General features: G+C 43.7%; 1 protein-coding gene across 7 annotated transcripts in view; it reads right to left on the reverse strand.

The window, feature by feature from the left end:
- Positions 1 to 27,868, reverse strand: part of LOC140198194 (large proline-rich protein BAG6-like) — a 136,610-nt gene that overhangs the window by 106,791 nt on the left and 1,951 nt on the right. For all 7 annotated transcript variants that reach the window (XM_072259220.1, XM_072259219.1, XM_072259218.1 and 4 more), the window contains exons 2-4: positions 7,961 to 8,049; positions 6,751 to 6,868; positions 2,271 to 2,482 (exon numbers count right to left, since the gene is read on the reverse strand). In XM_072259220.1, the coding sequence (XP_072115321.1) occupies positions 2,271 to 2,482; positions 6,751 to 6,868; positions 7,961 to 8,023 (393 nt within the window). In that variant the 5' untranslated portion in view covers positions 8,024 to 8,049. The remainder of the gene's footprint in view (positions 1 to 2,270; positions 2,483 to 6,750; positions 6,869 to 7,960; positions 8,050 to 27,868) is intronic.

Consider the following 27,868-nt stretch of genomic DNA (forward strand, 5'->3'; position numbering starts at 1 on the left):
GACCATCGTGTTCATGTCAACAAATGCAATCCAGTTGGTCCCATTTCACTGTTCTCCCATAGCCCTGCACATTTAATGTCTCTCACATAGAGAGAATCTGTATTTGAATTTATCCATTATCTCTGCTCCTCATGAACCTTATGGGTAAAGAGTTCCAGGCTGTCATCACACCCTGGACATAAAAATTTCTGCTCACATGTTCCGTTAACCTTGATATTTCTCATGCATTCCTTAAACCCGTATCTCCTAATCCTTATACCAACCACTAATGAGAACAGATTTACTTTATCTAACTTGCACAATCTTCTCCACATGTACCGATCCTTAGTTTCAAAGAGCATTTCCGCCTTAACCAAGAAATTAAAATTCCTCACTCCTCGATTAATTCCCTGGATTGCACTGCATAGATCTCTGAATTGCTCATCTACCTTTTCCCTCAAGCATGGTAACCAGACCAGGAACGATAATAGTTATGATCTAAACATCTCTTTCTAAAAGTAGCACAATGTCCTTGCTTTTTTGTACTGAATATTTCTAAAGCCTGCAAGAGACGTGATCATTTACCATTTTCTCAATATAACTGACCAATTTCAGGGATCGATGCATTGGATCCCACTTTAAAACTATACTTCCTAAAAGGTGTCAATTCACTTTTCAACCCTACTTTAACCTGCATACTTTGCTAACCGAATGCAGAAAACTGGTACCACCCTCTATCCATCTCCTCACAGTGTAGTCATCACCCGATATATTGTAAACTTCCCTCCATAGAACAACATCTTTTTCAGGCCTATGGAAGTAAACAGGGGGGAAAAAAAAGCATAGGTTCTGGCTTTGACCTTTGAGGTACACCACTACCTGAGAAACAATGTCCTGCTGCTTTCTGTTTTATGACACTCTTGTTCCATTAGGCTCGGTTTTCAAACCAGTTTGTGAAATACCTTTTTGCAAAAGTCACTGCATTCCCTTCACCAAATTTTCCTGCCATTCCATAAATTAGTCCAGCTAGGTTAATCAAACAATCTGTGCCAGCTATCCTGAATTAAATAAAACCATTCCACGAAGATTTCTCCCTGGTCATTACTGGCCTGTAGTTACTAGACATGTCCTTGCATCCCCTTTTGAATAAAAGTATCATATTTGCACATACCAATGCACTGGTCCTCTTTTGTATCGACACTGCAGTCACTTCTTACGTTACCTTTACTTAGCATCCTGGGATGCAAGGTATCCAGACCAAGCAACTTACCAATTCCAACCACATAGTTTTTCCTGACTACTGATTTTCAGCCCATCCATTACCTCATCTGCCTTTAATTTTCCCCAATATCTTATCATATCCTCTTGAAGTCAGAGCCAAAGAGCACAGAAATGGCCCTTTGCCCCAACTGGTCCACGGCAACCAAGATGCCCACCTAAGCTAGTCACATTTGCTTACATTTGGCCCATATTCCTTTCAACCTTTCCTGTCCAAGTACCTTCTTAATATTGTTAATATCTGTCAACCACTTCCTCCAACAGTTTATTCCATATACTGAAAACACCCTATATGAAATAAAAATTACCTCTTGGATTCCTGTATTGTTCCCCCCCCCAACACCTTAAACCTATGTAGTTTAGTTCTAGATTCCTCAACCTTGCAAAAAAAAGATTGTGCATACTCTATCTATGCCTTGTATGATCTTATACACCTCTGTGATCACCCCCTATTTTTCTACACCCCAATGAATAATGTCCCAACTTGTTCAACCTTTCTCCATTCCTCTAGTCCCAACAACATCCTCCTAAATCTCAATACTTTTTCCAGCTTAACTGCATCTTTCCTACAGCAAATCTGAACACAATACTTGACATGCAGTCTTACCAGCACCTTGTACAACTGCAACGTAACATCACAACTTCCGTACTAAATGTCTATGTTGATTACCCTCTTCCTGACAGGAGGCATTTGGACCATTGATCAAAATGCCACATTAACAGCTGTTGCTACCGAGGGTTACAGGTGAAGATGGACCTCAAATACTCATGGATTCCAATCCAATTCCATGGTGGTAAGTTTTAGTGCTTAGGAATGCAAGCAGAGAGCTTGCAATAGATCTGAAGCAGAAAGTCTGACATGCCACCTGAGGTTAAAACACAGTTACACTTTGGATGGGATGGGGAAAGGAGTGGAGGCAGCAACTAGGCGGGGTAAGGAGCTGCTGTTCACCGCTTTTCAAGCACATGGCTCCACTCGCTGCCCCCCAGCCCTCTGGTTCTCCACCACTGACCTGTATCTGCTGAGGGTCTAGAAGGTTGACTGGCAAATTGAAGGTGCCCACCATGACATAGCTGTTGGCATTCCGGTCATGGGGTCCGGCTGGCATCCCTCGCGTGCCACCAGGGTGTGGCATGGAAGTGCCTGCTGCCGAGGTCCCTCCTGTTGCTGACTGTGCCTGTGGCGGAGCACGCTCCACCAAATGGATAACTTTGTGGTGCACATCTGTAGAAGGAGGAACAACCAGAAATTAGTGATGGATGCAAACTCAGATTCGGAGCGCTCCCTCAATGCCACCACTGCAGCAGCTGAGCTTTTATTCTGACGATTAATAATGCTGGATAACCAGGCTCCCATTGCAAGTGTCAAGTGAAGTTTATTGCCATTTAACTACATTCATGTATATAATTATATAATGTATATAGAAACAGGATGCTTTCTCCAAACCAAGGTGTAACGCACAGTTGTACACATAACACACAATAACTTATGAAAGGATAAAGTCTACAGATGAATCACACATAAATAACAAACTAAAATGCATTAATATTAAATATTGTAAGGTACGAAACAGATTAATCAGTGACACTTTGAATACGATGCAGCAGGGAATTCAGAAGCCTAATAGCCTGAGGGAAGAAACCGTTTCTCATCCTGATAAGTCTTGTTTTTACGCATCATAGTCTGCTACCTGATGGTAGAAAGTCAAAGAAGATACTGGATGGATGAGTGGGATCCCTAATAATACTAAGGGCCCCGCATACGTAGCAATCCTGATAAGTATCCCCGATGGATGGTAGGAGACTCCTATGATCCACTCAGCTGTTCTTACAGTCCTTTGCAGGACTTCTGGTTCAATGCTTAACTGCTCCCATACCAGATAGAGATGCAACTTGTCAGGACGCTCTCGATGGTGCTCCTGTAAAACATAGTTAAGATGGGAGCGGGGAGCCTTGCTTGCTTCAACCCTGTTAAGTGGAGGTGCTGCTGTGCCTTCTTGTTCAGGGAGGTGATACTAAGGGACCAGGTGAGGTCACCTGAGATGTGAACTCCCAGGAACTTGTTGTTCTTAACTCTGTCTATGGATGAGCCATGTACTCACAAAGGGGGGTGGTTCAACTGCACCTTCCTGAAGTCCACAATGATTTCCTTTGTCTTCTCCACATTCAGGCTCAGGTTGTTCTTCTCACACCAATCCCCCAGCCTCACCACTTCCTCGCTGCACTCCACTTCGTCATCTTCTTGATAAGAGCAACCCCTGTTGTCATCCACAACCTTGATGACACGGTTTGAGCTGCATCTTGTGACGCAGTCAGCAGTGTAAACAGCAGCAGACTGAGCACACAGCCTCGGAGAGTGCCAGTGCTCAGCGTAATGAGACCAGAGACATTGCTGCCCACACGGACTGACTGTGGCCTTACTGCTAAGAAATGCAGTATCCATTTGCAGAGGGATGTGTTGAGACCCAGCAAAGGCAGTTTCCCTACTGGTTTCTGAGGTACAATGGTGTTGAACGCCAAACTGAAGCCTATAAACAGCAATCTGGCAAATGAGACTCCATTTTCCAGGTAGGACAGGACAGAGTGGAGGGAAGAGGCTACTGCATTATGATAAGTGAACTGGAAAGGATCCAATGTTTATCATTATCCAATCATTATTTCTACATTCAATAGAGGTGGTGTAGAAGTGAGAAGGGGAAAGAAACTACTTGGTATAGCAAATGCTCTGCACATAGTGGTCGCCTCACTACAGGAAGGACGTGGAAACCATAGAAAGGGTGCAGAGAAGATTTACAAGGATGTTGCCTGGATTGGGGAGCATGCCTTATGAGAATAGGTTGACTGAACTCGGCCTTTTCTCCTTGGAGCGACGGAGGATGAGAGGTGACCTGATAGAGGTGTATGATTGTGTAGATAGTCAGAGGCTTTTTCCCCCAGGGCTGAAATGGCTAGCACGAGAAGGTATAGTTTTAAGGTGCTTGGAAGCAGGTACAGAGGAGATGTCAGGGCTAAGTTTTTTTTTAAACGCAGAGAGTAGTGAGTGCGTGGAATGGGCTGCCGACGATGGTGGTGGAGGCAGAAACGATAGGGTCTTTTAAGAGACTCCTCGATGGATACATGGAGCTTGGAAAAATAGAGGGCTATGGGTAAGCCTAGGTAGTTCTAAGGTAAGGACATGTTCGGCACAGCTTTGTAGGCAGAAGAGCCTGTATTGTGTTGTAGGTTTTCTATGTTTCTAAACCACATCACACAGTAATCAGCTTCCCCTCCTTGGACTTTCTCTCTACATTTCTCACTGCCTCAGTAAAGCAGCCAGCATAATCAAAGATCCCACACACACCAGATATTCTCTTTCCTCCCCTCTCCCATCAGGCAGAAGAGACAAAGGCCTGACCGCATGTACCACCAGACTGAAGGACAGCTTCTATCCCACTGCTATCAGATCTTGAATGGATCTTTTGTATGATGAGATGGACTCTTGGCCTCAGTATACCTCACTCTATCGTTTGCCTGCACTGCTGTGCTGCAATAGGTTTTACACATTATTCTGCATTGTTATTGCTTTACCTTATTCTAGCTCAATACACTATGTAACGGTCTGATCTGTATGAACAATATGTGAGACAAGCTTTACATTTTTCAACACATGACAATAATAAACCAAACCAAAACATTAATTACAAGGGTCATGAGACTGGAGCCTGCTGCTGGAACGCGTGATGGTGACATTTCAAAGGTTTCACATGTGCTGTGGTCAATAAAGAATTCAGCCAAGAAACAGAAAGTTAATCTTGATAGATCTTTCCCTAGCTAAAATGGGCATAAATGGCCTAATGTGATCATTAATTTCTTTGTTTCTAGAAGGAAAGATAAAACTCTGTCCCACAATCAATACAGGACATCAGCAAACATTGGCCTTGACAAACAAGGAGGAAACTCTCGAGGCGTTGATGGAGGAATGGACAGCTCAGCAATTAATCCAAATGTAACAGAATTTCAGAGCTATTTGTTTGATTATCAAACCCTACCAAGAAATTTATTCACGTTCTTGTCCATTATTCATGTGACTAGTTGAACCCAGAAGCATAGTTACTTAGCATATTCTGTAGTGAATTAAGGGGACAAAACGATTCTCAGACATTGTGGAAATAACTTGAGTAAAGCCCTGACAATCAACACAAAATGCTAGGGGAACACAGCAGATCAGGCAGCATCTCTGGAAATGAATAAACAGACGACAGTTTGAGCTGAGACCCTTCTTCAGTTCCTCTGACATTTTGCATGTGTTGCTTTGGATTTCCAGCATCAGCTGAATTTCTTGTGACCTGACAGACAAACCTGTTGACCACACTGCTCTAAGTAACAGGGATATTTTTTGTTTGCTCCTAATTTTAATGCAATCACCATTGACTCGCTGCACTTTTGTTGCTCACCTTTATTCACAGAAACTGTGTCTTCTCTTGAAGCAGATTTTGCTAGCAGACTAATCAGATTTGCTAGCTATATAATCTACTGCCTGCTGTGAGCCTAGTCATACGTCCTTTTCCACAATCAACCCAAATATATTGGAACAATGGAGTTATTTCGTTATCAATCTATACCGGGACATTTCCTCATGTTCTTGTCAGTTATCCATTTGACTAGTTGAAGCTAGTGGCTGACGTATGGTCAATAAAGATTCTGATAATATTGTATTTAAAGCATTTAAAGGAGAGGAGGAGAAGATGGTGGCGCGACGCAGTGCGCAGCAACCACTCCAGTGATTGATATCTGTAATCTGTTAAGTAGGGTGCCGTGCACAATCCTGATTTGATGGAGACAGACGTTGAGAGAACGGAGGAACATCTGGAGAAACTTCTGAAATGCCTTTTTTGCTGCCGCTGCTACTGTGTGATCCAGAATCCCCAGAGGAGAGGGCCCTGAGTCCTCATCTTTGCTTGTTGCTCGGCAGCCGGGGCAGGGTTGAAGCGTTCGGCATCGATAGTGCTCAGTGTCAGAGGCTCGAAGTTTTTGGACGGACTCAGAGTCAGCTGTGGTCGGGTGCTTCCAACTCATCAGCAGTTGTCGGCGCATAGAGGTTTACGGCAGGGAGAGTTTCTCCCTTCTGCAGCCTGCTATCAGGGACTATCGGAAGTCTATCGGAACTTTGAGACTTTTTTTTCACCGAGCCCATGGTCTGCTCTTTATCAAATTATGGTATTGCTTTGCACTGCTGTAACTATATGTTATAATTATGCAGTCTTGTCAGTGTTAGTCTTTGGTTTGTCCTGTTTTTTTGTGATATCACTCTGGAGGAACATTGTATCATTTCTTAATGCATGCATTTCTAAATGACAATAAAAAAGGACTGAGTGTCCTCATAATCTAATCTAATCTAATATGCCTATTCCATGACAGCTCAGGTTTCAGGAGATGGGCTGGAGACCAAGAAAAAGAGCGTGGAAAACAAGTCTGCTAGCAAGATGAAATAAGAATGTTTTGGTTAACACTTGCCATAATCTTTCAACTTCTTGTCATCTTGCAAGACACGGCCCTGGTAAATGAGCCTCTGTTTGTCAGCTGGGATGTTCACCGAGCTGGAGATGTGGTCTTTGAATTCTTTGACTGTAAACTGAAAGGGAACAAATATCAGCATAGCCAAAACAGGGCACAGTGTTGGAAGCATACGACCCGAACAAGCCCACCGAAACAAAAATAGGGCACAATGACTAAGCAGACCACCCTCACAAGCCCAGCAAAACAAAAACAAAGATAAGTGCAATGAATAACAGGCTACATGTTCTGCTCCACACACCGAGCTGACATGAATTTTCTAAACAAAAACCAGGTGGCTTCCCACAAGGAATAAAAAATAAGTGGACAGCATTCCAAGAATTCAATTCCACCAAGGGCAGTCCCAAGCCTGGATGTGAAAGGAGGAGAGTTGGGCATGGAGCCATCTCATAAAAACCCCAGTGCTGCAGTAATGCCAATAGATATTCGAGTGGCCTTGCCCCTGGGAGAGGAAGAATTTCAAAGATGGGCTACACCTGGGGAGTTTGAAGGACAGGGCCAGAACAGAAGACCGACAACCTGCCTATGCCTCAATAGGCTTAAGAAGAGAAGATTCCTAGAACTCAAGGAATGGTACAACATAGGAAACCATTCGTCCCATTCAAACCCAAGCTATCTTCAATAAAGCTCGAAAATGCAGTATCAATTTATAGGAAAATCCCCATAGTTCAATATCTGCCTCACTAGGTGATGTTTACTACATTCCTCTCCACTTGCCAGGACCCCAGATTCTGATCTACCCTCCCAACTGGGGTCTCAATTCCTGTGTTCCCACTCGCTGGGGCCCCAGTCCGCTTGCTCCATTTAGTTCACTGAATTCACTAAGGAATTTATAGCGTGTATAATGTTTTGTTAACATCCAAATAAACTAAAAGTATGATGAGCATTATTAAACAACATCCAACAGTCTGCTAGTCAAGCACCACCCAAGTCCTGTGCATGCCGGACATTAAGAATTATTCTTACAACTCAGATACAGGCCCTTTGGCACAACTGGTCCATGACAACCAAAATTCTCATTTGCCCACATCTCTCTAAACCTTTCATATTCACCCAATACCACCCAATCCCACCAAAGGGGGAAAATGGATAAATATTAGTCAGCTCTCTGTGACTGCTACCGATAGCTAGGTCAAAAGAGGACACTCACCTCTTCTTCAACTTCATAGGTTCTGCTCTGAGAGTCCAGAGTCTTCACTGTAACCTCTATCATGGCTATCCACAGCTTTTACTTCTCCTCTGCAAAAGAACAGAAGATTCAGAATCTAAATCGGCTTCTAGGTAAAATCTTACATGTAAAGAATTTGTGATTCAGTGTCTAAAGGGACAAGCAGCTGTGGGCTGCCTAGAGCCATTAAGATTAGCTGTTTTTTTGTAGACAGTGTAAGAACATGGAAATAAATAAATGCCTGCTGCTTTCTTACCTGCTTTCTTTAAAATAACTCCCAGTCAGTACACCTGCTTCTTACCACCAATAATCATCACCATCCAGCAATCTTTTGCCTTACATTTTATTTCTTTCTCAGCCACTTTGAAAACTAGAACTTCCCCGTGCTTAACCCAGTTCTGAGGAAGTGCCCCGACCAAAGACATTGATTGGTTTATCATTCTGCAGATGCAGTTTGACTTGCTGAGTTCGTCCAACATTTTCAAAGTCAAAGTAAAATTTATCGAAGTATATATATGTTACCATGAGAGTAATTTTCTTGAAGGCATTTACAGAAATATAAAGAGATACAACAGAATTTATGAAAAACTACACACAAGCTAAAACTGATGAACAACTAATGTGCAAAAGACAAGTGCACAAATGTAAAATATAATAATGGATCATAAGTTTCAGTCCTCGAAAGTGAGTCTGTAGAATCACTTCAGAGTTGCGGTGAGTGAAGTTATCCAGACTGGTTCAAGGAGCCTGATGGTTGTAGGGTAATAACTGCTCCTGAACTTGGTGGTGAGGGACCAGGCTCCAGTACCTCCCCAACTCTGACCTTTCACTTCCTCTCACCTGCCTATTCCTTCGCCCTGGGTTCCCTCCTCCTTCCTTTTCTCTTATGGTTCACTCTCCTCACCTATCAGATTCTTTCTTCTCCAGCCTTTGACCTTTCCCATTCACCTGGCTTCACCTAAAACCTTCCAGCTAGCCTCTTTCTCCTTCCTCCCTCCCCCACCCCAACCTTTCTATTCCGACATCTTCCTCCCTTCCTTCTTAGTGCTAAAGAGGAGTCTTGGTCCGACATGTCGACTGTTTACTCTTTACCATACACGTTGCCTGACCTACTGAGTTCCTCCAGCGTTGTGTGTGTTGCTTTGGATTTCGAGCATATGCAAATTTTCTCATGTCCTGTATCTCCTGCCTGATGGTAGTAGCAATAAGACAACATGGCCTTGATGGTGGGTGTCTTTGATGATGGATGATGCTCTCTTGTGATAGAGATCCATGCTAATATGCTCAACTGGGAGGTAGGCTTAGTCTGTGATGGCCTGTACTGCATTGACAACTTTCTGTAAACATTTCTGTTTCTGGGCCTGACCATGATGCAACCAGTTAGGATACTCTCCACTGTGTATCAATAGAAGTTCGTCAAAGTTTTGCCAAAAGGGTGGATAGACAGGTGATAAACAAGGGACGCGCTCAGTCCAATGGTTTGATGCGAGGAGTATCAATGAATAATAGCAGCACTTGCAGCTATGATGTTGTGGCCATTGCAGAGCCTTGGATGGTGCAAAGGCAGAAATGGCTACTTCAAGTGCCAGGCTTTAGATGTCTCAGAAAGGACAGGGGGGGAGGCAAAAGAGGTGGGGGCGTGGCACTGTTGATCAGAGATAGTGTCATGGCTGCAGAAAAGGAGGAAGTCATGGAGGGGTTGTCTACGAAGTCTCTGTGGGTGGAAGTTAGGAATAGGAAGGAGTCAATGATTCTGGGTTTTTTTTTATAGACCACCCAATAGTAACAGGGACAATGAGGAGCAGAAAGGGAGACAGATTCTGGAAAGGAATAATAATCTTGTCTCCCTTTCCCTTCACCATTTACACCTCGGACTTCAACTACTGCACAGAGTCTTGTCATCTTCAGAAGGTTTCTGATGACTCTGTCGTAGTTGGATGCATCAGCAAGGGAGATGAGGCTGAGTACAGGGCTACAGTAGGAAACTTCGTCACATGGTATGAGCAGAATTATCTGCAGTTTAATGTGAAAAAGATTAAGGAGCTGGTGGTAGACCTGAGGAGGGCTAAGGCACCGATGAACCCTGTTTCCATCCAGGGGGTCAGTGTGGACATGGTGGAGGATTACAAATACCTGGGGATACGAATTGACAATAAGCTAGACTGGTCAAAGAACACTGAGGCTGTCTACAAGAAGGGTCAGAGCCGTCTCTATTTCCTGAGGAGACTGAGGTCCTTTAACATCTGTCAGACGATGCTGAGGATGTTCTACAAGTCTGTGGTGGCCAGTGCTTTCATGTTTGCTGTTGTGGGCTGGGGCAGCAGACACCAAAAGAATCAACAAACTCATGCGTAAGGCCAGTGATGTTGTGGGGATGGAACTAGACTCTCTCACGGTGGTGTCTGAAAAGAGGATGCTGTCCAATTTGCATGCCATCTTGGACAATGTCTCCCATCCACTACATAATGTACTGGTTGGGCACAGGAGTACATTCAGCCAGAGACTCATTCCACCGAGATGCAACACAGAGCATCATAGGAAGTCATTCCTGCCTGTGGCCATCAAACTTTACAACTCCTCCCTTGGAGGGTCAGACACCCTGAGCCAATAGGCTGGTCTTGGACTTATTTCCTGGCATAATTACATATTACTATTTAATTATTTATGGTTTTATTACTATTTAATTATTTATGGTGCAACTGTAACGAAAACCAATTTCCCTCGGGATCAATATAGTATGACTATGACTAATAACAGGGTTGTTGTGGTGGGAGATTTTAATTTCCCAAATATTGATTGGCATCTCCCTAGAGTGAGGGATTTAGATGGGGTAGAGTTTGTTAGGTGTGTTCAGGAAGACTTCTTGACACAATATGCAGATAAGTCTACAAGATGAGAGGCTGTACTTGGTCTGGTATAGGGAAAAGAACCTGGTCAGGTGTCAGGTCTCTCAGTGGGAGAGCATTTTGGAGATAGTGATCACAATTCCATCTCCTTTACCATAGCATTGGAGAGGGATAGGAAAGGACAAGTTAGGGAAATCTTCAATCGAAGTAAGGGGAAATTAACAGCCTATCAGGCAAGAACTTGGAAGCATAAATTGGAAACAGATGTCCTCAGGGAAACGTATGGAAGAAATATGGCAAATGTTCAGAGGATATTTGTGTGGGGTTCTGAGTAGGTACATTCCAATGAGACATGGAAAGGATGGTAGGGTACAAGATCCATGGTGTACAAGGGCTGTTGTAAATCTAGTCAAGAAAAGAAGAGCTTACAAGAGGTTCAAAAAACTAGGTAGTGCTAGGAATCTAGAAGATTATAAGGCTAGCAGGAAAGAGTTTAAGAATGAAATTAGGAGAGCCAGGAGGGGCCATGAAATGGCATTGGCACACAGGATTAAGGAAAACCCCAAGGCATTCTACAAGTATGTGAAGAGCACGAGGATAAGACGTGAGAGAATAGCACCAATCAAGTGTGACAGTGGAATAGTGTGTATGGAACCAGAGGAAATAGCGGAGGTACTTAATAAATACTTTGCTTCAGTATTCACTACGGAAAAGAATCTTGGTGATTGTAGGGATGACTTGCAGTGGACTGAAAAGCTTGAGCATGTAGATATTAAGGAAGAGGATGTGCTGGACCATTTGGAAAGCATCAAGTTGGCTAAGTCACAGGGACCGGATGAGATGTACCCCAGGCTACTGTGGGAAGTGAGGGAGGAGATTGCTGAGCCTCTGGCAATGATCTTTGCATCATCAATGAGGAGGGGAGAGGCTCCGGAGGATCGGAGGTTGCGGGTGTTGTTCCATTATTCAAGAAAGGGAGTGGGGATAGCCCAGGAAATTATAGACCAGTGAGTCTTACTTCAGTGCTTGGTAAGTTGATGGAGAAGATCCTGAGAGGCAGGATTTATGAACATTCAGAGAGGCATAATATGATTAGGAATAGTCAGCATGGCTTTGTCAAGGGAGGCCTGACAGAATTTTTTGAGGATGTGACTAAACACATTGATGAAGGTAGAGCAGTAGATGTAGTGTATATGGATTTTAGCAAGGCATTTGATAAGGTACCCCTTGCAAGGCTTATTGAGAAAGTAAGGAGGCATGGGATCCAAGGGGACATTGCTTTGTGGATCCAGAACCTGCTTGCCCACAGAAGGCAAAGAGTGGTTGTAGATGGGTCATATTCTGCCTGGAGGCCAGTGAACAGTGGTGTGCCTCAGGGATCTGTTCTAGGACCCCTACTCTTTCGGATTTTTATAAATGATCTGGATGAGGAAGTGAAAGGATGGGGTAGCAAATTTGCTGATAACACAAAAGTTGGGGGTGTTGTGGATAGCGTGAAGGGCTGTCAGAAGTTACAATGGGACATTGATAGGATGCAAAACTGTGCTGAGAAGTGGCAGATGGAGTTCAAACCAGATAAGTATGAGGTGGTTCATTCTGAAAGGTCAAATATGATGGCAGTATATAGCAGTAATGGTAAGACTCTTAGCAGTATGGAGGAACAGAGGGATCTGATTCCATAGGACACTCAAAGCTGCTACACGGACTGACTCTGTGGTCAAGAAGGCATACGGTGCATTGGCCTTTATCAATCGTGGGATTGAGTTTAAGAGCCGAGAGGTAACTTTGCAGCTATATAGGACCCTGGTCAGACCCCACTTGGAGTACTGTGCTCAATTCTGGTCGCCTTGCTACAGGAAGGACGTGGAACCATTGAAAGGGTGCAGAGGAGATTTACAAGGATTGCCTGGATTGGGGAGCATGCCTTACGAGAATAGGCTGAGTGAACTTAGCCTTTTCTCCTTGGAGCGACAGAGGATGAGAGGTGACCTGATAGAGGTGTACAAGTTAATGAGCGGCATTGATCGTGTGGAGAGTCAGAGGCTTTTCCCCAGGGCTGAAATGGCTGGCACGAGAGGTCTTTGGAAATAGGTACAGAGGAGATGTCAGGGGTTAAGTTTTTTTTAATGCAGACAGTGATGAGTGCGTGGAATGGGCTGCCGGCGGTGGAGGCGGAGACTATAGGGTCTTTTTAGAGACTTTTGGATGGCTATATGGAGCTTAGTAAAATAGAGGGCTATGGGTAAAGCCTAGGAAGTTCTAAGGTAGCGACATGTTCGGCACAGCTTTGTGGGACAGAGGGCCTGTATTGGGCTGTATGTTTTCTATGTTTCCAATATGCTAAATCTACACAAATCTCTAAGCAGAGGCGCTGCTGTGCATTCTTTGTGATGGCACTGATATATTGGTCCCAGGATAAATCCACAGACAACGCCAAGGAATTTAAATGCACCGACTCTTTCCACCTCCAATCACAGTCCACTACTGACACTTGAGCACAAAATCTAGGACAAAACTTTGCACCACTGTCAGAGGCTCCATTAAACACAAGTCTTGAAATTTGTCCCCATTGGTGGGACTTTTATGCAGCAGGTCGATATATACAGTGTGTACTGGGCCACATCTGAAGGGTGTAGCCAGCCTGGCCGGCTGCAAATGTCACTCTGCTCTGCGTTTTGTAATTCCTACGATCCTTTGTCTAGCTTCTGACTCTAGAACTGCTCCCATTCACTCATTAAGCAGACAGCCTTGTTTATGGCTTATCCCCAGGGTCAGAATGTCCACCCTCCCTGGAGCTTTTTTTCTAACTAACAAAGGATTTTCAAATTGAAATGTCAGCTCCGTTTCTCTTCCTACAGATGCCACCCGACATGCTGAGCATTTCCAGCGTTTTCTGTTTTTATTTAAGATTGCTATTTGCCTGAACAAGTTGACCGCCTTGCTTCCAACAGTGACATGTTTTAAACAAGCAATTTATCCACTGTATTGAATCTGTAACGTACTGTGCTGCGACTATGCAAGATACCCCAAAGATTAAAAACATTTTAGACATGTGAAATGCACTGCCACAGTCCTGGTTGGGAAGTGCATCAAAATGAAGAATGGCCTCACCAAAGATACTATGACCCAAGTTGGATTAACACAACAACAAGCAATGCTGACCATGGATGACAAAATGTGAAGAAGCCGCTTCTCCTTCATCACCAACCATTATGTATAAAATAGCAACTGTGGACAGCTTTCTGACCGGTTGCATCATCTGGTATGGAAGCTCCAATGCATAGCATTGCAAGAGGCTTGAAAGGGTTGTAAATTCAACCGGCTCCATCACAGGCACTAGTCTCCCCACTGTTGAAGGCATCTTCAACAGGCAGTGCCTCATGAAGGCGGCTTCTGTTATTAAGGATCCTCACCCTATGGAACATGCCCTTTTCTCATTACCACCATCAGAGGTGGCACAGGAGCCTGAAGACACACATTCATCATTTTAGGAACAGTTTCTTCCCTTGCGCCACCAGTTTTCTGAATGGTTTATGAAATTATGAACACTCACTATTCCCCTTCTGCACGACTTTATTTTTAAATTCCTTGTAACTTACAGAAATTTGTTATATCTGCACTTTACTGCTGCCACTGACGTCAGTGACAATAAACATGATCCCGATCTTTTGCCAGACTTGGGGTTAAAAGGTACGGAGAAATAGTAAACAAGCACACACTTGAACTTGACCATATCTGGCTCAAGCTCCAGCTGAATTGTTGGCTGAGCTTATTTATTTAGAGCCAATGGTGACACAACCTCTAAACTCACACGAGACATTATCCCATGACCTAAGTAACCACCAGTGCATTGACACAACACATGCAGAATGTGCGAATGGCAGCATTATTAGGGACATGAAGAAACCTGCAGCAGACATGTCATGCAGTGTTTTCATATGTATAAACAGGTGGTACAAATAGGAAAAGGAACAGATCAAAACAGCGTATTTGAGGCAGCATCATAAATATATTCAATGATGGATCAAACATATATGATCAGTTTCAAGGTTTACCATTCAGGCTCCGCATTTATTGTGTCTTAATTTTGACACAAGTACAGTCACCAATTAAAATGTTCAAAGTAAACTTATTATCAAAGTACATGTATGCCACAATATTCTACCGAGAGGCATTTTATTGCAGGCAATCACAGTAAATACAAAGAATCAATGAAAGACCGCAAGCAAAAGAACGGACAAATAAAATGTGTAAACGACAATAAACTGAGCAAATACAAATAAAAAGAGTGGTAAAAAAGTGAAGATAAGACAGATTATCAAGAACATGAGGGGAAGAGTGCTGAAAAGCAAGTCCATATGTTGTGAGAACAGTTGACGTGAGCGAAGTTATCCCCTCTGGTTAAAGAGCCTGATGGGTGAGGGGTAACAACTGTTCCTGAACCTAGTGGTATAGGATTTGAGGGTCCTGCACCTCCTTCCTAATGGCAGCAGCGAGGAAAGAGTGTGGCCTGGATGGAGGACGCTTTCCTGCGACCATGCTCCTTGGAAATGTACTCAGGGCTTTACCTATAATGGACTGGGCTGTATCCACCACACTTTGTAGGCTTTTCCATTCAAGAGCATCGGTGTTCCCATGCCAGGCCAAGATGCAACCAGTCAGTATACTCTCCACCACACATCTACAGAAAGTTTAAGATGACACACCAATGCTGCGCAAACTTCTAAGAGAGCAGAGGTGAGGCTATGCCTTCCTAAAATAGCGTTTAGCTGCTGGACCCAGGACAGATCCACCGAGGAATTTAAAGTTGTTGACCCACTCCACCTCTGATGCCCTGATGAGGACTGGCTTATGGACTAACGAGTTCCTCCTCCTGTAGTCAATAATCAGCTCTTCAGTTTCCTGACATTGAGTAACAGGTTGCTGTTATGGCACCATTCAGCCAGATTTTTAATCTCCCTCCTACACGTTGATTCTTCACCATGTTTCATTCGGCCCACAAAATTGGTGTTGTCAGCAAACTTAAATATGGCATTTGAACTGTACTTAGTCTTACAGTCACAAGTGTAAAGGAAGTACGGCAGGAGCTAAGCACACAACCTGCGGTGCTCCTGTGCTGATGAGGATTGCGGAGGAGATGTTGTTGCCAATCTGAACTGGCTGGGCTCTGCAAGTTCCATCTTCCTGCCTGTTACTCACAACGCAGCCCCTGTAGAAGCCAAGAATCTATCAGCCTTCAGGGTATTCAATTGAGCCACCCAGAACACTAATGAAACCAAATATAATCACAGGAGGCAGTCTGGGGTAAAGATTCCTGAGCTGCAGAATAAATTCTTCTTCATTTCCCTCATTCAGAAAGTTTAAGTCCTTTAAATCCTAGACCTTCCAGACTGAAAACAGGAAATGCTGGAAACACTCAGCAAGTCAGGCAGCATCTGTGAAAAAAACTGTTGCTTTATATCTCCGACTCTCCCTCAGAACTGGGAAAGGGAAAAACAGGTTTGCTTGCAATAGCAGAGAAATGGGGAACAAGATGGATGCAATAAAAGGAATCCTTTCTGACAGCGTAAGTTCATGTGGGTTAATTGGAGCAGTATTGTGTAAGCAGACTGGGACGCTTTGGCGAACAATGGCCCTGCAGTCTGCATTGGCTAGCGGTGCAGCGCTAAACTGAAAGGCAGCATCCATCATCGAAGACCCCCAGCACATAGGCCATGCTCTTTTCTCGCTGCTGCCATCAGGTACCAGTGCCTTAGGACTCGCAACACCAGCTACATGAGCAGTTACTACCCCTCAACCATCAGGCTCTTGAACAAAAGAGGATAACTACACTCAGCTGTTGAGATGTTCCCATAACCAATTATCTCACTTTAAATCCTTCATCTTGTTATTTCATGCTCTCATTATTTACTGCTATTTATTTATATTTGCATTTGCCCCATTTGTTGTCTTCTATGCTCTTTGCTCTTTCATTGATCCTGTCTACAGTTACTTTTCCATAGATTTGCTGAGTGTGCCTGCAAGAAAAAGAGTATCGGGGTGTATGTGGTGACATACGTACTCTGATAATAAATTGTACTTTGAACTTTGAAATGAACTGAACATTGCTGGCTTGATGGTTGATATTCTATATGTTGTTCACTTTAGCTGTTTGCACATTTTGCTTTTTCTCACGCAATGGGTGTTTGAAGTTTTCTTGAACATGTTTCTTTGTTCCGTGGCTGCCTGTAGGAGGACAAACCTCAGAACTGGATTCTGTATACATACTTCGATAATATACGTAGCTTGAATCATTGAATATTGTACCAGTAACTTATTATGTGCAGTTGGTAGCAATGCTGCTGGAAAGCCACAAGAGTAAACATCATCTCAGCAATAATCCTGTCAAGACCCTTGTTTCAAGAAGATAACCTTTTTCTTTAATTCCACTGAATATAATCCCATGAAGAGAAACTTACTATGAAGATAGAATTTCTACCTCGGAATTGTATCCGTCAACCTCAATCAGCAGTCAACACTCACGCTGCAGCAAGCTTGCTCAAGCACCAGACACCAGGTTCAATGACGCCAGAAGATAATTGCTCTTTCATGTCACCAAGTAATTTTGGATGAGATCGGCTGTGTATCCAGAAACAAACATGGTTCTGTTGCTGCTGTTTCTATTAGTCAAAGTGACAGTGTTTGGAAACAGGCCTTTCAGCCCACCGTCATGTGCTATCAACACTAATTCCAATTCCATTTACTGCCATTCAACCCTTAGTTCTCCATGCCATAAACAATTTGCCAGTCAAATTCAGTGGGTTAAGCAGCATCTGTGCCCACAGTTTCATTCTCCCCTACCTGCAGAGTGTTTGTTGCTCCAGATTCCACATAAAAGACTTATCCATAAGGATGCATAGAGTTGGGGTGATGCATCAGCATGGATAGAGGATTGACTAATAGAAAGCAGAGAGTTGGAATACACGGGTGATACTCTGACTGGCAATCAGTGGTGAGCGGTATGCCGCAGAGTCGGTGCTAGGCCCATAACTGTTCATGATATATATTAACAACCTGGAAGAGGAGACCAGGTGTAGTGCATCCAAGTTTGCTGATGATACTAAATAAGTGGAAAAGCAAATAGTGCAGAAGATACGGAGAGTCTGCAGAGGGATACATCTGAGGTTAAGTGAGTGGGCAACGGTCTGGCAAGTGGAGTACAATGTTGGTAAACACAAGATTGTCCACTTTGGAAGAAAAAAATGAAAGAGTAGTTTTCTTTTTAATAGTAAAAAATTGCAGCATGCTGCTGTGCAGAGGGACTTGGGAGTGCTTGTGCATGAATCACGAAAGGTTGGTTTGCAGATCCAGCAGGCTATCAAGAAGGCAAGGAAATGTTGGCCTTCATTGCCAGAGGGATTGAATTTAAGAGCAGGGAGGTTATGCTGCAACTGTACAGGGTACTGGTGAGGCCGCACTTAAGACTATTGCATGCAGTTCTGGTGTCCTTACTCAAAGAAAGATAAACTGGCTTTGGAGGCAGTGCAGAGGAGGTTCACCAAGTTAGTTCCAGAGATGAGGGGGTTAGGCTGTGAGGAGAGATTGAGTTGCCTGGGACGGTACTCGCTGGAATTCAGAAGGATGAGAGGAGATCTTATTGAAACCTATAAAATTACAAAAGGGTTAGATAAGGTAGAGGCAGGAAAGTTGTTTCCGCTGGCAGGTGAGACCAGAACTAAGAGACATAGCCTAAAGATTCTGGTGAACGCAGCAAGCCAGGCAGCATCTCTAGGAAGAGGTATAGTCGACGTTTCGGGCTGAGACCCTTCGTCAGGACCCAGTCCGAAACATCGACTGTACCTCTTCCTAGAGATGCTGCCTGGCCTGCTGCTTTCACCAGCAACTTTGATGTGTGTTCCTTGAACTTCCAGCATCTGCAGAATTCCTCGTGTTAGCCTAAAGACTTGGGGGAGTAGATTTAGGACAGAGATGTAGAGGAACTGCTTTTCCCAGAGAGTGGTGAACCTGTGGAATTCTCTACCCGATGAAGCAGTGGAGGCTACCTCAGTAAATATATTTAAGACAAGGTTGGATAGATTTTTACATAGTAGGGGAAATAAGGGTTATGGGGAAAAGGCAGGTAGGTGGAGATGGAGTCCATGGCCAGATCAGTCATGATCTTATTTAATGGCGGAGAAGGCGTGATGGGATGGGCCGAATGGCCTATTCCTGCTCCTATTTCTTATGTTCTTATCTGCAGTCATTCACGTCATCAGCTTTCTACAGATGGTGATTCCAGCACTTATCTAAATGTTCTGAGAGTTTTTGCCTTCATCAGCTCCTGGAGCAGTCCAGTTCATCTTTCAACTTGTTGAAAATAACCTTCGAATCCATTTCCCTTACCTTAACCTGTGCTATAGATACCTCTGGGAAAATCACTTATGTCTATGCACTTCATAAATTTGCATACCTCAATCAAGTCCCGCCACCCCAGCAGCATCTGCTCCAATGTAATGAGTCTATGCTTATGAAGCTTTTGGTATGCTGGCCTTTATAAATCAGAGCATTGAGTATAGGAGTTGGGATGTAATATTGAATTTGTATAAGGCATTGGTAAGGGCAAACTTGGAGTATTGTGTACAGTTCTGGTCACCAAATTATAGAAAAGATGTCAATAAAATTGAGGGAGTACAGAGGAGATTTACTGAAATGTTCCCCGGGTTTCATCTCCTAAGTTACAGAGAAAGGTTGAACAAGTTAGGTCTTTATTCTTGGAGCGTAGAAGGTTGAGGGGGGACTTGACAGAGGTATTTAAAATTATGAGGGGGATTGATAGAGTTGACGTAGATAGGCTTTTTCCATTGAGAGTGGGGAGGATTCAAAAAAGAGGACATGAGTTAAGATTCAAAGGGCAAAAGTTAAGGGGTAACATGAACTTCTTTACTCAGAGAGTGGTAGCTGTGTGGAACGAGCTTCCAGCAGAAAAGGTTGAGGCAGGTTCAATGTTGTCATTTAAAGTTAAATTGGATAGATACATGGACAGGAAAGGAATGGAGGGTTATGGGCTGAGTGCAGGTCGGTGGGACTAGGTGACAGTAAGAGTTCGGCACAGACTAGAAGGGCCGAGATGGCCTGTATCCGTGCTGTAATTGTTATATAAATGACGAGCACATCACCTCTACACTGCTCCAACACAATCAATCACTCCTATTCTATAGCAACCTGACTTACGCACAATACCCCAACTATAGCCTAAACAAAGCTGCACCATAACCTCCCTGTGCTTATATTCAATGCACGGACTAATGAAGACGAGGAACACATTGGTTGGAGACACAAGAGACTGCAGATGTTGCTGTCTGGAACAATAAACAAACTGCTGGAGGAACTCAGCAGGTTGAGCAGTGTCTGTGGGGGGAAGTAACTGCTGATATTATTGCCTTATTTAACTGTTCAGTTGCTTTCACAGATCCTGGACATGTGCACCAACATAGTTTCTCCATTTTTAAAGTGGATCACCTTAAGTTTCTCTGACCTGAATTCCATTTGCCGCTACCCTGTCCATTTTACCTTGTGAAAATGAAGACCAACCCCTCAAAAGCAACCACACCAACAACCAACTACACTCACGTAGGAACAGCAAGAGTCATGGTTTTCCACTATCAACCAGCATTTTCTGCCTCCCTTCACCGACACAATTTTAGAAAACATTTACCAGCTTGAACCGTTTCCAGGGCATCTTACTCTCTTACCAGTCTCCCAGGTCAAAGGTCTTAAGGAATTCCAATTCCTGACATTGAATGCAAACTTTCTTGATACAAGCTTATTTATTTAGAGATACAACATGGTAACAGGCGCTTTCGGCCCAATTACACATATGTGACCAATCAAACTACTAACCCGTACATCCTTGGAATGCGGAAGGTAACAGGGAAAAGCTACATGATCACGGGGAGAACATACAAACTCCTCAGGGACAGCGGCAGGAAGAGAACCCCAATTGCAGGCACTGTAAGAGGGTTGTGTTAATCACAACATTTTCTTCCCTTGTTCTTGCAAGCTAATTTGAATTATTCTGGGTTGCCCCTCCTGTTAATTAGTTGCTTAGTTATTTTCCAAGTTGTTTTTGAAGAGAACTTGCAATGTTACCCAGCAGAAATGGTCTAAAGCAGCACTGATTTTACACCCTGCCTTATATTACTCTCCTCTAAAACAATTTCAGTCCTTAAGCTAAATGTGAGCAAAACTGTCACTGCTTTGTGCTTGTCACTCTAACCTACAAGAGGGGAAAGAGCAGGAAAGCCTAAACATCAGTAATAATGACTTCATGAGGGTCAACGCTTTATGTCCTGTCTGTTTGCTAAGACATTGGAAGGGGTTACAGTGGCCTTTGAAGTAGTTCATCCCCAGACGCTCCATAATATTGGATCGACTCTACAGGCTGTTCCCAGGAATGCATTCCATGCAAGAAAAGGAGCGTTTGATTGCTCTGGGCTTGTACTCACTAGAGTTCAGAAAAATGAAGGGGGATCTCATTGAAGCCTACAGAATATTGAAAGGTCTGGATAGAATACAAAGATGCTCCTTTAGAACAGAAATGAGGAGGTATCTCGAGTCAGGGGTTGGTGAATCTGTCGAATTCATTGCCAAGGAAGAAGATGGTGCCAGTGAACAATGCTACCAAAAGTGACATCCTCAGGACAGTTCACGAAACAACTTCTTTCCCTTCTTTTACATTTTCTTTTTATTTCAGATATGGTTCTGCTACGGTTGAGAACCTGTAATCTACATTCTAGTGGCGTGTTTTCGGGCTGATTGGCCAATCTGGCACCTTGCTGTCTCCGAGAGGGTTCCACCAGACTGAGAGGAAAGCATGTGGCCAGGAGATGTAGCTTGAGCCCATGATCGACTGCATCTCTTGCCAATCTCGCTGATTAAAGCACCAGGGAAGAATGAAATCATCAGGGCAGGTACAGAGGGCGAGCGAGTGTTCAATGCCGTCTACCAGACTCCCACCCGCTGCTGCCAGAGGAGAGTGTCTGAGGGTGGCCGTCTCTCTCCCTCTCACTGACTGCTCTCAAGTGAAGTCCTTGGCATTCAAATGATCTCTCTCTCCCTTCATGCTGTGGCAGGATGGTGCTGGAGCAAGGTTTAATCGCCAGTTTGTAGATTTGGACTCTAATTCAGAGTTCCGGTCACTCCTTTTTTGCTGTTACTTTTGGGTGATTTTTGAATCGTGACAGCCTGTAGATAATGAACTTTGAGCTGAACCAAAACATGACTTTTGATTTTGTGCTTTATATTCTGTGTTTTCTCGTGAACATCTGCACAATATTATGTGCATGGGGGTAGAGGTGGTTGATGTTTTTCTTTGAACGGGTTGGTTCTATGGTTCTTTCGTTTCATGGCTGGCTGTGAGGAAGACAAATTTCAGAGTTGTATGCTTCGTTAATAAATGTACTTTGAATCATAGAATGCTGTGAAGGCCAAGTTCTTGGATATATTTAAAGATGAAGTTGATATGTTCTTGATTAATAAGGACATAAATGGTTACAGGAAGAAAGCAGAAGAATGGAATAAGAGGGAAAATGATGCTAGCGTAGTGGTTGGCACTACACTATTACAGAGGGCATCAGAGTTCAGTGTTCAATCCTGATGTAATTTGTAAGGAGTTTGTGCAATGCGTGGGGTTTCTCCAAGTCCTCTGGTTTTCTCCCACAGTCCAAAGATCTACCAGGTAGGTTAATTAGTTATTATAATTTAGTTTAGGTTTAAATCAGGCCAATCACGTTCTATAACTCAAAAAACAAAACAAAATCAGCAATGATTGAATGGTGGGGCAGACTCCATGAGCCGAATGGTCTAACTGTGCTCCTGTCTTATGGACAAACATCACTGATGCTGGAAAATTGTAAACTTGGTGAAGGAAGGACTTGGTGTGCCTTAGAACAGCAAGATATACTCACTAGAGCCAGTGTTGTTGAGTGGCACATTTAACAATGCAAAGGTCCAGCTACTGCAATGACTCTGGCAGGGGAAAAACCAGTGTGTCAGGTCCTGCCACCACTAGACACTCCAAGCCTGGGTCCTGTGTAACAGCCTCTCGTACACTTCATGGATGTACTTTTTAAGGAGGCATTGATGCAATGTAAGAGATTGCTTTGAAGTAATGGTACAGTGAATATAGTGAAAAAATGGTTTACTATATTTATTATGAACGAAATAAATGTTAAAATATCATCAAAAACACAAGAGCACCTTTGTAATTCTGAATTAGGACCATAAGCAACAGGAGCAGAATTAGGCCTATCAGCCCATCGAGTCTGTTCCATCAATCATAGCTGATCCCAGATCCAATTCAACCCTATATACCTGCATTCTCGCCTGACTGATCAGGACACAATTAACTTCTGCCTTACATGAACACGTGGACTTGATCTCCACCACAGTCCGTGGCAGAGCATTCCACAGATTTACTACTCTCTGGCTTAAAAAATAACTCCTTAACACTGTTCTAAAGGGCTGCCCCTCATTTTGAGGCTGTGCCCTCTACTTCTGGATACCCTCACCATAGGAAACATCCTCTCCACATCCACCCTATCTAGTCCGTTCAACATGTGGTAGGTTTCAATTAGACTCCTCCCCCCCCCGCCCCCACATTCTTCTAAATCGAGTTCACATTGAAATTTGAGAGGGAAAAAAATAAAATCCAATGTGACGGTATTTCAGCGGAATAAAGGAAATTACAATGGCATGAGAGGGGAACTGGCCAAAGTTGACTGGAATGGGACATTTGTAGGAAAGGCAGCAGACCAGCAATGGCTGGAGTTTCTGCGAAAAATGAGGGAAGTGCAAGCCAGATATATTCCAAATAAGAAGAAATTTTCAAAGCGAAGAAGGACACTAGCATGGATGACAAGTGAAGTCAGAATCAAAGTAAAAGCAAAAGAGAGGACATACAAGGAAGCCAGAGCTAGTGGGAAGATAGAGGACTGGGGAGCTTTTAAAAACCTGCAGAAGGAAGCTAAAGCAACACACATAAAAGTTGCTGGTGAACGCAGCAGGCCAGGCAGCATCTCTAGGAAGAGGTGCAGTCGACGTTTCAGGCCGAGACCCTTCGTCAGGACTAACTGAGAAGGTCATTGGGAAGAAAAAGATGAATTATGAGAGGAAGCTGGCAACTAATATCAAAGAAGATACTAAAAGCTTTTTTAAGTATATAAACGGTAAAAGAGAGTCGTGGGTAGATATAGGACCAATACAAAATGACGCTGGAGATAATGTAATGAGAGATGCAGAGATGGCAGAGGAACTGAATGCACATTTTGCATCAGTCTTCACAGTGGAAGATACCTGCAGTATACCGGACATTCAAGGCTGCGTCCACACTACACCGGATAATTTTGAAAACGCCGGCTTCGAGTAAAAACGACAAGCGTACACACTAAGCGCTTTTCAAAATATCTCTGTCCACACTAACACAGATACTTGGGCGAATCTCCTCTACTGGGCATGCGCAGAACACACAGAAAACAAGCGAAGAGGAAACGGTATACTTAGTGCGCGTTTGTCCAGTTACAGAGTAAAAAAACTTAAAAGGAATTGCTCTTGGTTCTCGCGCAGGAGGACTTAAAACAAAAAAAAAACAAATACTGGAGCATATGGAGGCAACCGACAGGGAGTTCACGGACAGTATGACCCGGCTGACGACGAACATTGAAAAACTGACTAACTCTGTTGCATTAATAAAGCACCTTGTTAAATGTATAAAACTTGTCTGCATCAGTATTATCTTGTATTTCCATACAATGTTACATTAGGCTGCTACACATCTATTGTCGGAGAAGTACTTGCATAAATAGGTAAACCACCTTCATACAAGCAAGGACAGAAAACGGCAAAGTGAGTATACTTATTTATTCAGTAAGCTATGGGTCAAAGTATTTGGTGAGTACATTTCTAACTCATCTGGCTTCAGTCTCATTGCAGTGTGTTCTAAAATTATTAGGTTCTGCGAAGCGCAGAATCAAATATCCCTGTGACGATTGTATGCTCTAGTACCAATTTGGTGGGATGATTTCGGGGGATGAAAATGCCGTTTTAGTGTGCACAGAGAGTCAAAACGAAGAGAAAAAGCTTCGCTTTCAAAATTATCCGGCGTAGTGTGGACGTAGCCCAAGAGTGTCAAGGAAGTGAAGTTTGTACAGTGAAAATTATGACTGAGAAGGTGCTCTGGAAGCTTAATGGTCTGAGGGTGAATATATCTCCTGGACCTAATGGAATGCACCCTTGGGTCCTGAAGGAAGCAGCTGGAGAGATTGTGGAGGCGTTAACGATGATCTTTCAAGGATCGATATTCTGACACTGTACCGGATGACTGGAAAATTACAAATGTTACTGCGCTATTTAAGAAGGGTGGGAAGCAGCAGAAAGGAAACTATAGACCTGCTAGTCTGACATCAGTTGTTGGGAAGTGGTTGGAATCGATTGTTAGGGATGAGATTACGGAATACCTGGAGGCACATGACAAGATAGGCCAAAGCCAGAATGGTTTCCTGAAAGGAAAGTCCTGCCTGACAAACCTACTGCAATTCTTTGAAGAAATTACAAGCGGGGTAGACAAAGGAAATATGTGGTGTACTTGGATTTTCAGAAGGCCTTTGACAAGGTGCTGCAAATGAGGCTGCTTAGCAAGCTAAGAGCCCATGGAATTACAGGGAAGTTACTAGCTTGGGTGGAGCATTGGCTGGTCAGCAGAAAACTGAGAATGGGAATAAAAGGATCCTATTCTGGCTGGCTGCCGGTTACCAGTGGAGTTCCACAGGGGTCAGTGTGGAGACCGCTGCTTTTTTACGATGTATGTCAATGATTTGGACTACTGTACTAATGGATTTGTGGCTAAATTGCCAATGAAACAAAGACAGGTGGAGGAGTGGGTAGTGTTGAGGAAACAGAGCGCCTGCAGGGACTTATGGTTTAGGGGAATGGGCAAAGAAGTGGCAAATGAAATACAATGTTGGAAAGTGTATGGTCATGCACTTTGGTGGAAGAAATAAACAGGCAGGCATTTATTTAGATGGACAGAGAATTCAATATGCAGAGATGCAAAGGGACTTGGGAGTCCTTGTGCAAGATACCCTAAAGGTTAACCTCCAGGTTGAGTCAGTTGTGAAGGCGGCGAATGCAATGTTGGCATTCATTTCTCCAGGTATAGAATATAAGAGCAGGGATGTGATGTTGAGGCTGTATAAGGCACTTATGAGACCACACTATGTGCAGTTTTGGGCTCATTTTAAAAAGGATATACTGACATTGGAGAGGGTTCAGAGAAGATTCACGAGAATGATTCCAGGAATGAAAGGGTTACCATACGAGGAACGTCTGGCAGCTCTTGGGCTGTATTCCCTGGAGTTCAGGAGAATGAGGGGGTATCTCATAGGAATATTCTGAATGTTAAAAGGCCTGAACAGATTAGATATGGCAAAGTTATGTAGCCCCCCCCCCCCCCGGCCACCCTCAGGGTCGCTCTGCTCGCTGTCATCTAGGGAAACAGCCTCGGCCCCGCCAAACTGGATAATTCGTTTGTGTGGATGCTGTGTGAGGTACCCCACCCCGCCCAAATAACAGACAATACACCAGATGCAATTAAATGATTTACAGTTTATAGATATTACTGGAACTATATAATTAAAAGAGAATAAAATATAAAAGGAAAATAAAAGGTGCCACACTTATCAAAGTTCAATCTCTTCGTGCACAAAAACCGTTGGAGCTCAAGGACCTTCTTCTTCACCCTGCGATCCCCTCGGACCACCTCGACCGGCCGCCTGGGACCAACAACGGTGGTCGACCAGACGCTCCACACGAGTCCGTCTTCATCTCCTCGCCGAACGTCCCGCTCGGGGTCTGACCCCGTTAGCGGACTCACAGCACCTCGTCCATCCTCTGTCTCGCTCTCCCGCCTTCTCCCCCAAAACCCCACGCATACAGTATCTTCAAATACACCAAAACCATAACAACTATCCCAATTGGTTAATAACGTATTTCTTATCACCCTCTAAACCACAATAAGCTGCTAGCGCAAACTTTCTCAGCGCTTAACACAACAAAGCTGCATTCCCCAGATTAACATAACAAAGACGCCATTTTAATTAGCCTCCACAGTAACATAAAAATCGAAACCCCCTTTTCATGGTAAGGGAATCTAGTACAAGAGGGCACAACTTCAGGATTGAAGGACGCCCTTTTAGAACTGAGATGCAGAGAAATTACTTCAGTCAGAGGGTGGTAAATCTGTGGAATTTGTTGCCACGAGCAGCTGTGGAGGCCAAGTCATTGCGTGTACTTAAGGCAGAGACAGATCGGTTTTTGATTAACTAGGGCATCAAAGGGTTTGGGGTGAAAGCAGGGGAGTGCGGATGACTGGAAGAATTGGATCAGCCCATGATTGAATGGCAGAGCAGACTCAGTGGGCTGAATGACCTACTTCTGCTCCTATATCTTATAGTCTTATGGTCTAATTACACTGAGTACAGGCCCAAAGCTGCCAAACACTCCTATGTTAACCCCTACATTACCAGAATCATCCTCGTAAAACTCCTCTGGACTCTCTCCAACGACAACACATCCTTTCTGAGATATGGGGCCCAAAACTGTTGGCAATACTCCCAAGTGCAGCCCGAGACCAGTGTCTTATAAAGGCTAGGCATTATTTCCTTGCTTTTATATTCTATTCCCCTCAAAATAAATGCCAACGTTGCATTTGCCTTCTTTACCACAAACTCAACAAGCAAATTAACCATCTGGAAATCTTGCATGAGGACTCCTAAGTCCTTCTGCAACTCTGATGTTAGAACCTTCTCCTCATTAAGATAATAGTCCGCACGACTATCCCTTTTACTAAAATGCATTTTCATACATTTCGCAATACTGTATCCATCAGCCACCTTTTGGCCCATTCTTCCAATTTGTCTAAATCCTGCTGCAATCGCATTGCTTCCTCAGCACCATCTACCTCTGCACTTATCTTTGTATCATCTGCAAACTTTGCCACAAACCCATCAAT

Source organism: Mobula birostris, chromosome 5 (assembly GCF_030028105.1).
Source record: "Mobula birostris isolate sMobBir1 chromosome 5, sMobBir1.hap1, whole genome shotgun sequence".
Classification (NCBI taxonomy): Eukaryota; Metazoa; Chordata; class Chondrichthyes; order Myliobatiformes; family Myliobatidae; genus Mobula; species Mobula birostris.